The sequence below is a fragment of the Sander lucioperca genome, chromosome 1 (assembly GCF_008315115.2).
Source record: "Sander lucioperca isolate FBNREF2018 chromosome 1, SLUC_FBN_1.2, whole genome shotgun sequence".
Lineage (NCBI taxonomy): Eukaryota > Metazoa > Chordata > Actinopteri > Perciformes > Percidae > Sander > Sander lucioperca.
In genome coordinates, this window is record NC_050173.1 from 22,864,718 (window position 1) to 22,876,922 (window position 12,205).

General features: G+C 40.2%; 1 protein-coding gene across 9 annotated transcripts in view; it reads left to right on the plus strand.

The window, feature by feature from the left end:
• The window catches only part of atp8a2 (ATPase phospholipid transporting 8A2), a 49,358-nt gene that overhangs the window by 24,431 nt on the left and 12,722 nt on the right, over positions 1 to 12,205 (plus strand). For all 9 annotated transcript variants that reach the window (XR_004101993.2, XM_031282211.2, XM_031282210.2 and 6 more), the window contains 2 exons: positions 6,401 to 6,573; positions 10,850 to 11,033. Coding sequence is in view for 8 of the 9 variants with exons in the window: in XM_031282211.2 (XP_031138071.1) it covers positions 6,401 to 6,573; positions 10,850 to 11,033 (357 nt within the window). In the remaining variant the exon portion in view is untranslated. The remainder of the gene's footprint in view (positions 1 to 6,400; positions 6,574 to 10,849; positions 11,034 to 12,205) is intronic.

Genomic DNA, 12,205 nt, shown 5'->3' on the forward strand with positions numbered 1-12,205 from the left:
ACAGCGCTGCTAAGGAAGGTCTGGCTAGTCCACACAGCATTACGGGATGGGAGAAAAACGTGCTCTGGTTTATTGTCATGTCTTTTAAACCAATTAAGCGCCAGACGGAGCCCCGGTGCTGCTGCAAAATAGCCTCTGGAAGGAACTTGTTTTGGTGGAACGTGTACGTTCAAAAGTTGTTTTAGTCATGCAACAGAAAACTCAGATTGGACAGATAGTTTAGCTAGCTGTCTGGATTTACCCTGCAGAGATCTGAGGAGCAGTTAACCATAGTCCTCATAAATCCACCGGAGTTTAAAATTCCAACACAAAGAAAGCGGAAGGTGACGGACATCCGGCCAAAAAGAGTGACATCTGACGGAATTTCTGGGAGGAACGGACAAATCCTGGAAGTGGAACTTCGTGGATATAGACTACACTCACTATGACTGAATTATTCTTATATGATTTTGTGTGGTGCAGTTTTAGTATTTTCTTATGCAAAATGAATTATTCTTATATGATTTTGTGTGGTGCAGTTTTAGTATTTTCTTATGCAAAATGCAGACAGAGACTTTCCGTTCAATACACTCCATTTAGCAGCAACTCAAAACAACTTGGTGCAGCAGGAATTAGGGATCCATCTTTCAGCTGGAAAGCCTGGCCTCAATACAAAGAAATGGCAAACATCCACCCTGCTGATGTGTCCTTGAGCATGTTTTTATGTTTGTACCAGCTCAGGGTTATTATCACTTATTTTGTAAAATAGTTGTACTAACACCTTTCTGTATGGCACAAAGAGACAAGAAAGAGGAGAGGGACAGCTGTTCATGAAACATAAACCATGTGTCATGAGTGGAATTTTTCATGTGACAAGTTCATGATCTACAGTATGCTTCAGAGCCCGGTGCATTTGTAGCACACTTTCAAGTGGGTGTAAATGCAACACAGCAAACATGAGACAGAATAAACAACATGAGAAACTGCTGCAACAAAACCCAATAAAAAAAAAAAAAAAAGAGAGAATAATGAATGCTGACTCTTATACACAGATACAGTAATGGCGTCCCAAAGACAATCAGATATTTGTCAGATCAGATATCCAATATCTGCTTTCTTTAAAAACACATTTTGATATTTGGACAGATGCAAGAGAAGAAACCTTCTCATATATGAATTTAGCGTGCTTGTATGTGCACGTGGTGTCACAGTCATGCCTGTCAATCAAGACAACTTCAGAGCGCTCTGGTTGTGACTGGTGGTCGGTGTGGATGAAATCAACACACTCTTCAGTACAACACTTATCTCACACTTAAAATAACTTACACTGGTTCAGCTTCTTTATGCTGGTGGGCCAAGTGAAAAATGCATGTGAGCGAAAACATACCCTGCTTATCAAAATCTCACCGCGAGGTGAGACCTCTTGCCCCCATTTTAAAAAATTTGTCCCAACTTCTCACTCTCTATCGCATTCTCTTATTGCTGTTATCAGTGTGAAGGCTGATCTGTGTGGTGGATCTTGCATTTGCCTACTACCACCACATTTGTCAGCACCCTCTGTTTGCACAGGAAGCGACTACACAAGAAGTGTGTGTGTGTGTGTGTGTGTGTGTGTGTGTGTGTGTGGAGAGTCAGAGGAAGAGCATGAACAAGCAACAAAATATGTGTTTATCTTAGTAGAAGGAGTGTGTTCGTGAATAAAAACGGGGAGTGTTTATTGTGCTTCATGAATGAGATAGACAATCTGGATAGAGAAAGAAAGGGGGAGAAAAAGGGGGCCAAGCCATGTGAGGGCGATGAGTGAGTGGTAATGCGATCTCCTTTTGGTGCTTCTACTCATCAAAACAAACCCTGTGAGCAATGCCTCCTGGGTAAACGGTTTGCGACCACTGAAGCTGTGACAAGCGCCATCTGTAACCGTCAGATCACATGCCACACACAGACTCACATAAATCTTTGCCTTGTCTCCTTCTGCTTAGTCAATACTGAAGGACACAAGCATACAAATGTAATGTCTTTTTTTCCCTAGTATACTTTTGTCTCTGAATCTGACACACACACACACACACACACACACACACTCTCTCTCTCTCTCTCTCTCTCTCTCTCTCTCTCTCTCTCTCTCTCTATTTACCCTAGATGCAGTGGCACATGACACTGTGATCAGCTTGATAGTTCCGAATATACATTACATCTAACTTTCCCACAATCCCCCTCTCCCTGTCACGCTGCCCGCAGTACAACTCTTAAAACAAACAACATCTCTCTTCTGCTCATTAATCATCTTTATGCGCACACACACACGCACACGTTGTAGCGCCTCAACTTGCATACTCTATTGTTCTGGCTTTTTTCAATTTTTAATAGTTTTTCAACATCAGGCCTCCCACTGTTAAAGTCCACGTGGGTTTCTATTTTTTTGTGTGTTTCTGGCTCAGGCAGCAGATGATGTGGGTGTTTGCACAGATGCTCTGTCTGATAATTAAATGGTATATTAAATCTCAGTGGTGACAGAATCTGCACTTTAGATATGAGCATGTCTTTCTCCGCCTTCTTTCCACTCCTCTCTCTCTCGCTCTCTCTCTCTCTCTCTCTCTCTCTCCCTCCCTCTCTCTCCCCCGAGTCTAGTTAACACTCCTTGTCCTTCGTCGTCCCCCTTTTCTTTGTACCTTTTCCCATTTATCTTGCTTAGTGCTTTTTTGTATATCTTATACTCTGCCTATGTACATTTGTCATGATGGCACTAGCGATTGAGCTCTCTTTGAATGGAGAGGGTGGCCTGGAATGGATCAACATTTGGCTTTCCCCATCATATATATATATATATATATATATATATATATATATATATATATATATGTATGTATGTATGTATGTATGTATGTATGTATGTATGTATGTATGTATATATATATATATATATATATATATATATATATATATATATATATATATATGTATGTATATGGTGTTTGTTTTTTCTATGGTAAAGTATGCAATGAGAGAAGGTGACCTGTGATATCTCAAAACGCCTCCATGCCCTTCCATTTTGTGATCTAAATATAAACCTGATAAAATTCCTGGGCCTGTGAACATGGTTTACAACGTGTGTGTGTGTGTGTGTGTGTGTGTGTGTGTGTGTGTGTCTTTCTGCCCATTTTGAGCTCAGATGCATATGAAAAATAAACATTTAGTTTGGAACATAAAAATCATTGCTAATGAGATCTGTCATATTGCAACTGGTGCAATCAAAGAGTTAAGCAATCTTTTCCTCTAAAGCCTCCAGAAATAGCAGGTCATTTAGCGTGAGAAAGATGAAAGTTACATAGTAACTATTTTCTTTGGTCCCATGTTTGTTCTCTTTGAGAAAGTGTTAACAGATCATAGTGGACCTTTTGTGAGCTGTTTCTTTTCATGTTAAGACGGTGTTCTTTCTCATTAGGGATACAGTTAGGTCTGGACTTGTTGTACTTGAGTAAATGGCTGCCTGTTAGCTTTAAGAGCTAACTAGTGTTTGTACCTTAGTTACCTTTTTAATCTTCTATAGCTCCCTGCAGACTTAGCCTGGTTATTATGCCGGGTTATCTTAGCCGCCACTAAAGCTTTTACTGGACCTGCTGTGACAAGTTGCTGTGTTGTATTAGCAGCTCACTGCTAGGCTGGTGAACTGTTTGCATTTACTTGTTTGTGACTCTCTCCTCTAGGGCCTTTTTATAATGTTGATTTTAGGCACAACTAGCAACATTGCCATTATTATATTCCTCTAAATAACTCGTATAGTCAGAATTTGAAGCTGTCCCCTCACATATCTCCACATATCATGTTGGAAAGAGCTTTACAGAATCAAGACCCATGCAGAAAGTTGTGCAAGAATTTAAGCATCAACACCCCAAATATGTGTCAAGTGCAGTGTTTTTATACAATCATTTTTCACGTACGTGCGGTTTGCTTAGTATTTTGCTGCTGAGGCTTTTTGCGTCCATTCCTCTGTGATGAGGTGAGGACAAGCAGGGAAAAGGGTTTTTTGTCAGATTCTCATCTCTCACACATGCTCGGCATGTACACAACACACAACCCCTGTGCACCTACATGCAAACAGACACACTCATACATGCACACACGTGTTTTACTCCTCTGTAAAAACACATGCACATCACCTACATACACAGACAGTTTGAGTTTTAGGACTCTGACAACCTGTAATCTCCTTTAATCCTTTCATTATGTTTTTGTTTTCCTTTCCGCTGTTTGGGGAAAAAGGTGAATGCAAACAGGAATTCCAGCATACAAAGAAAAACACACAGCCTCAGGCTGAGAAAACAAGAGCAGGGAATTTTTGGGAAGAGGAGGGACACTTGTGTGTATGTGTGCATCGCTATTTGGCAAGAAGAAGAGAGACCGCATTGTTCTTATGATTGTGTTACATACATGTATATGTGAGCGTGTGTGTGTGTGTGTGTGTGTGTGTGTGTGTGTGTGCTTGCTGTGTTGTCTATTGCACATGCTGACCTGTGGACAGCAGGCTCATCTCTCTGCGGGTCACTGGACTCTCTCAGGTCTGATGGCCGCCAGTAACCCACTGTGAGAGAGACTGTGTAGATTCTAAACGCAGCCACATTTTAAAATGTTTGTGCGCTTTTGTGTCTAGAGTTTGGTCTTGTGTATCTGATTGTCATGTGTTTAGTTGGATTGCCCAAATAGTTTATGTCATGGGGCATTTCATTTTGCGTCATTCCTTGGTTATTATGTGTTTAAAGCATAAGTTGAATTCCACATGTACAAAACTGTCCCTAGATAGACAGTTAGTGAGTTGTTATCTACAGTATTGAATAACACTTGATTGATAAAACATCTGCTTAGTGTTGGAGTCACTTTAATAGGCTTTAACCTGAATTCACCAGGTGATCACCTTAATGTAAAGAGCTTTTAGAAACATGAAGTCAGCTGGAACAAGCTGGAACTGTTAAGTCCTGTTAACCTTATTTTTTACTGTTCTTACATGGTTTAATGACAATTCATAATTGAAAGCTAAAAGTTGTTACTTTTTAATTTTTTAATTTCTTATTGGATAATCAGCAGAAATTCTGTTTTACATCTAAAAGGTGTGTGTGTGTGTCTAATAGCTTGTAGCTGTGTGTGTGTGTGTGTGTGTGTGTGTGTGTGTGTGTGTGTGTGTGTGTGCCTAGTAGCTTGTAGCGTGCCTGCTCCTCCACATGGAATTCATTACAAAGCTGTGGGATGTTTATTTACTCTATTAATCCCTGTTCCTCTATTATCAAGAGCTCAGTCTGCCCCAAACTTCTGCCCTGCAGACAAGCTGGCATATACACAAACACACACACACACACACACACACACACACACACACACATACATACACACACACACACACACACACACACACACACACACACACACATACACATTTACACTTTGCTGTTAGACATGAATGATGGATTTTACCCCACCACAACATTAGTCCAGCTCATTTCTTTTTTTTTTTCTTCCTCTAGTGTGTGTTCTTTTGCATATTCTCTCTCTCTGTGGTGTGATTTCAGATTTGATGTCATGGTTCAACATGCCCCTGGGACCTTGTAGCATCAGTGTGTTGTGATGATGTCTGGAACAACTGTGAACTTTATATTGGCATTCTTTATTGTTTAGTGTACACAGACGCAAATTCTTTCCCCAGATGAAAGCATCCCGTTCAACCAGGAGCATATGTCTTCCATTTACTGGCAGTGGTTTTGACCTTTCAACAAATTGTCAGCGTGTTTTTTTTTTTTTGTTTTTGTTTTTTTTAAGATCAATTTTCTTATTATTTTTTAGTACCATTTATCATCCAGACATACAGAACAAATTCCACAATATGTGCCATGTAATGTCAAGTGGTGCAGATAAACGGATAAACAGATAAACACAAAGTGAACAAGAACAAAAACCCTCTCCCACCCCCCACCCTCTGCGGTCTTGAGGAAAACAAATTGTCTGCGTGTTTTGATGTGTGTGATTTGTATTTCCACCACTTATATTTCCACAAAAACATAAAACCTGAAAATGCCATCACTTGAAAGGGCCGCTGCCGGATCGCATCAGCAAAACATAAATTTTCAGGGTGAAATTTAGATTTATGATTGGTTAGGGTGCGGATAAGGATTGTTAGTGGTTAGGTTCAGGGTTAGAGGTCTGGTTTTCACTGTAAGCCAACAGCATTTCCTGATCCATCCTTATGAACACTGATGTGTTGTATGTTGCTGACTTGAACTAACTGTGCAAAAGCACGTTGATGATGTGTGAAACTGTCGAACTAGTCCCTGAAGCTTAGTTTTGGGAGGGGAAATGTAGAATATCTAGTCAATCTTCCTTTAAAGATCTAAGAAAGAACCCAAACCCTCGTCTTTTTGTCTATGTCTTCTTGCAGGCTACTCGTGCCACTCTGACAGCTCACTGTTCGTCCCTGGGCGACTCTCTGAAGAAGGAAAATGAGCTGGCTCTGATCATCGATGGTCAGACACTGAAATATGCACTGTCCTTCGAGCTTCGCCAGGCCTTCCTTGACTTGGCGTTGTCCTGCAAGGCTGTCATCTGCTGCCGGTAGGGAAGACTCATTCATCACACACATACAAATGCATAAGCAAACTTTGGTTTATTACAGAGTATCTGCACAGGTCTTAAAAGCAGGAAAAGTTAGGAATTCTGAATTTACAAAAGACAAAAATATTAAAATTCAGTGCTTTACCTTGGGTCTATCTTGACCAAAAACTTGTGACCAAAAAACTGAAACAAATGTGTCTGCAAGAAGTCTGGACAAAGTCTGAATTTTAATCTGTTAAAAGGTCAAGCACCCTTTTATTAGAATAGTTTTAGAGATACACAGGATAATTGTGGTATTGTAGGAAAACCCCTATGTACAAAGAAAAAGAAGAGGTTGTCTGCACACTCAAATTTGCACATTTCTACAGCAAAGCCTTGTTGTCTAGCTGCTTGTTGTCCTGCACCTGTATCCAAGGTGAGGGTGTGAGCTGTGATGACACCTTGGACATCATCTATGAAATGAATCCTGATGACTGTCAAAAGCTTGATTGTATGTTAGCAGGAGAAGGTTGGTGAGAGTGGGTGTCACTGTGGTTCAAATCCTCAAACTGCTCTGTTTAATAAAGTAAGCCAATCAGCAACTGGAGGCACCTATAAAAAATAAATAAATAAATAAATAAAAAAAAAAAGATCCATTGAGTCTTACCATATACAGATTAATTATCACCCTATTGTTTGCTTGATAAAGAGAGAGAGTGTCAGTGTGTGTGCATGTGCAGGCCTGTATAGCTGCGTGCATGTATATAAAGGTTGTCGGTTGCACACTGTCAGCAAATGAACGAGAATGATAAAAGCCTGTCCTGGTGCACAGCAGGAGTAATGTAATACACTACGCCGCTTGGAAATGTCAAAGCAATGACTCACTTACTGTTGGCACCCCAGGAATGGGCACCAACACACACAGACACACAGACATTGCCATTATACATTTCCATTCATACAAAGTGCACTCTGTTCATAGAATGTTTACTGCTTGTTCCCTTTTTTGGTCATGTTCCACTCAGCACCATCTGTGATGTTTAACAAAAGAGTTTCCACTCTCCTTCTATGTGTGTGATCGTACGCGTACATGTGTGTGTGCAGCCAGGAGGGAAGTAATTGACTCTCCCTTGCATATCCAGGCCATATCCGGACTCAGGTCTCACAGGCCTTGCAAACAGCCTCCAGCTTCCTTTCCTCTATCCTTCACTCCATCGCTCTCTTTATGTGCACATCTCTCCTTCCCTACTTCCTCCTCCCCTTCATATCTCTCTCGCTACCCTGGTTAGGGCTGGGTATCCAACATCAAATGGTCTGATTCAAAGGGAGTTCCTGATTTTAAATCAAAATGTTGCCACTTTTAAAATGCGTCCAAAAGAGCACTTGAGGTACTCAACTGTAGAGGAGCATAGTGGAGTTTGGATAAAAAGCCTTCATTAGATACATAGCTTATTCATAAATAAGGTCTTCATCAGGGTGCTCCTCTACGTATGAGTACCTGAGGTTTGCGTTTTCGCACATTTTGAAGGTTTTAACCCTTTTTCAATAGGAGCACCAGCATTACTTTGTTAAGTGCATCCCAAGTTTTACCCTTTGAGCAAAACATTTTGGATTCTTTTGGCCATGTTTTATATAAGCAGTTAGTTCTTGTACAGCAGCTTGTGTTTAGACAATATTTAACATTTGAGGGATTTGGCTCCAAAAAGGGTTTTGTAGAAAAAAAACTTTTATATTTATCAAAGTAAGAAATCAGGAACAAATCTTGACTCTGGTAGATATTTGTATTTTGTACTGTAGGTTGGTGGTTCCCAAGGATTTTGTTGCTCAGATTCTTTAATTTGAATAATTATAAGAGGCCAGATGAGATAAAACTGAACCAAAACAAAGAAAAGTTTAATCTCACGATGCCTTGGGAGGTCCCGACCCGCATATTGGGAGCCACTGCTGTAGGCAATTCCTGTTGTGAGTGTGGCACAATACTGTTAATAAGGTGCCTGTACATAATGAGCTGTAGCTTTGACTTTTAAGACTTTCAAGTATCTCACCTAGTGTGTGTGTGTGTGTGTGTGTGTGTGTGTGTGTGTGTGTGTGTGTGTGTGTCTCAGGGGCGGGTGCACTAGTACGCATGGCTTCCTGACTTCACTGGGCGTTTGTTTATAGGAGGACTTAGCGGCTGCTTATTTTCTGCTCAGTTCCACCACGAAGAGCACTGGGAGCCTTTCATCTCTTCCAACGCCACTTTACACAATTCCAGACACTGTTAGCAGTGTTTAGAGGAAAGGTAGAGTGAGACAGAGAGAGAGATAAAGAGAGATTTGTGGTCAGAGGCCAAGAGACGCACAGGCAGACACACACATACACACACTTCAGACGCAGAATCGGAAAACACAAAGAGCAGAGGTTGATCCCATCCTTCTGCAACGAGTGTGTGTGTGTGTGTGTGTGTGTGTGTGTGTGTTTTTCTGCACATGCCTATGTATGAATACTAAGCAGACCACCCAGCTCTGTGATTTCAGCTTGACCGGGACTTGATCCTTCTTACATATTCATAGGAGATAGACCGTTTTTATGTCATGTGGGCTCCAGCCGGATGTGTGTGTGAAGGGTCATACATCTGCTCATAATTTCATTTTGTCATATCTTCATCAAAGCATCATGCTGCATTCTGTTTGCATGTGACGGCTCATGCAGCTGCACATAATTAGATTTTGTAATATCATTATCCGAGCACTGACGTACACAGTGGGGATTTGATGGAAGACTTAAGAGTTAGAGCTGTACTTGACACACGCAGAGAAACCGTCATTGTGAACGTGACTCCTCCTCTTTCTAGGAACAGTTTGAAGTATTGTCCATACAATAGCCCAGTGTTGATACTCAAATTACTTTCACCTAATACATCACTGAGGCTCAGGTAATTACTATAATCAGGGAAATGTAATGTAAATATTTAATATCTGGATTTGGGTTAGTCTCTTGTAATGCAGCCAATAGACAAATGGCCTACTGTAACTAACTAATAGACACCACGTTTTATATCAAACACGAATATGTCATCTTATGGTAAAATGTTTTTGTCTCATACTGCGCATGTGTGCCTACAGTTGCAAGTCCTGTACTGTGGGAAATATCACTTGCTTTGTTATTCAAGTTTAATCCCAGTCCCAGTATCGGGTTTCTCCCATGTCTCCTCCTTTGTAGATATATTTGTTTTCACAGTACAGGTTGCAGGTAGTAAGAACAAGACTCACTTAAGCTGTGTGCATGTGAATGACAGGCAGTAGGAACGCCTCCTCACACAAAGCATGTTTTGAAAGCAGAGATGAGGACAAATTTCCTGATATATCTCCCTAAAAAAAAAAAAAGAACTATTATCCAAAGCTGAACTTTTAACTATAACTTTTCAACTACAAATGCACATGAGAAGCAGGATTGTATAAATATCTTAATAGCTTGGCAAAAAAGAAACCCTTCTTCTCTCGTCACTGCTTCACAAAATGAACAATGTGAGCCAATCAAAACCTCCAGAATAGATACTAAATAGACCTTGTGGTGCTGTTTACAAAGTCAAGAATGAATTTTGAATCAGTTTTGAAACCAACATGGATGATAAGTCCTTAACATGCTCAGAAAAGAATGGTGGAAGAAATTAAGGATTGATGCGGAAAAAAACACTTCCAAAACCTCTTTAGTAAAGCCAAACTAGAAAACCAGTACAACAGAGGGCATCGGTTGGAGCTGTTTTCTCATTTGTCCGCAGGTGTAACACATGGCACCATAAAATGAAAGAATATCCACAGTACTTCAGCAAATGCAGCATAACGCCTCACTATCGTCTCTCAGTGGCCCCGAGAGAAACGTCTGTAATCGAGCCTCCCTTCCCTGGGTCCTTCATTGTCACTGAAGAGACAGAACTGGTTATGGACAGAAGGATCAGTGATACAGGTCAAGAGGGTGGAGTACCACTGGAAGCTCTCTGAACACACACACACACACACACACTGAGGCACTCACATGTATGCAGATGTGCATAAACACACACCGCTGTAAACATACACACACATGTGCGTGCGTGTGTGCGTGTGTCAATTTTTCGTTTCCCTTTCAACTGTTTCCCACTCCTAGGTTTTCAGGCTTTATTCTTTCCTAATTGCAAGCATCTTTGTTTATTTCCCCGCCATCTCAAAATGTATTTCTTCTTTTCTTTCTTTCTCACAGTATTCTTTTATCTTCCCCAGTACAGCTGTGTACACATAAACCAACCATCTCTGTCTATCTCTTCCTATTGTTTCTGCAGAGTGTCTCCGCTGCAGAAGTCTGAGATTGTGGATATGGTGAAGAAATACGTTAAGGCTATCACGCTGGCGATAGGCGACGGTGCCAACGATGTGGGCATGATTCAGACGGCTCATGTTGGAGTAGGGATCAGTGGCAATGAGGGCATGCAGGCCACCAACTCTTCTGACTACTCCATAGCACAGGTAGGATGCAGACATAGTATGGAGACATGCAGAAGACAGTCGTTCATGCTTGGTTAGGGTCATACAGATATCTTACAGGCTTTATATGAACGTAGATAATGGATTCATGCTTGGTTGTCCACCCTGCTCAAGTGTCTTAAGGCAAGACACTGAATTCTTACCTGCTCACTCTTCAGCTGATCCTGATCTTTGACCTCGCTGGAGGGGGACAACTGAAATGAGAATTTACTTACAGAGGTCACTCAGTATCATGAACGAACAGCTCATAAGAATTGTTTCTATTCTTACAACAAAACAAAGAATTCCGGGAAGTCCACAAAAAAATCGAAACATTTGTATGCTCTTAGCAGTGTCAGAAAGTGGGTTAATTGTATACAAACTATTAAATAGTCATTTTTTTAATGCTAAAATATATTTAATGTTAAAATTTAAACACAAATCACTTGAAAAGAGTAATAATTTAGAAAAAATGTATTTAGCTCAAGGCATTATTATCCCCTTTTCCCCAAATTTCTCAATTTGTTTAAATAAAAAGATTGTCCAACAGGACAGCTAAAAATCTCCCATTAGTGCTGAGAAGATTAGTTGATTATTTAATTTGACAGGAAATTAATTGAAATTCTGATGGTTGTTTAATCATTTCAATCATTTATTAATGAAGAATGTCAGACATTCTCTTGTGAATTAAATATCTTAAGATTTTGCACTGTTAGTCAGACAAATCTAGTTGTTAGAAGATGTCGCTATGGGCTCCGGGAAATTGTGATTTTCACTATTTTCTGACATTTTATAGACTAAACTACCGTACTAAACAACAAACAAAATAATAAGATTAATTGATAACTAAATATTTGTTATTTTCAACCCTAGTTACCATTATCTTTGTGACCCGTAGTGACAACTTAATGCAAACGTGAACTGGATGAAATGAACCAGAGGGTTCACCTAATTACTGAGGAGTCTTATCTTTTCTGTCTCTGTCTCACACAAACGCATTCTGTCACTTTCACTGTTTGTGTTGTTTATCTTTCAGCCTTTGGGCATCTTGCACAACTTATCTGTATCAGTGGGCCGCCTCTTTCTTGTCTCCCAGTCACATTCTTAATATTCTCTCTGTTCCCTTTCTATCTCAGATTTTCTTTTTTAACTCTCTTCTTTCTTTTAATTATAGT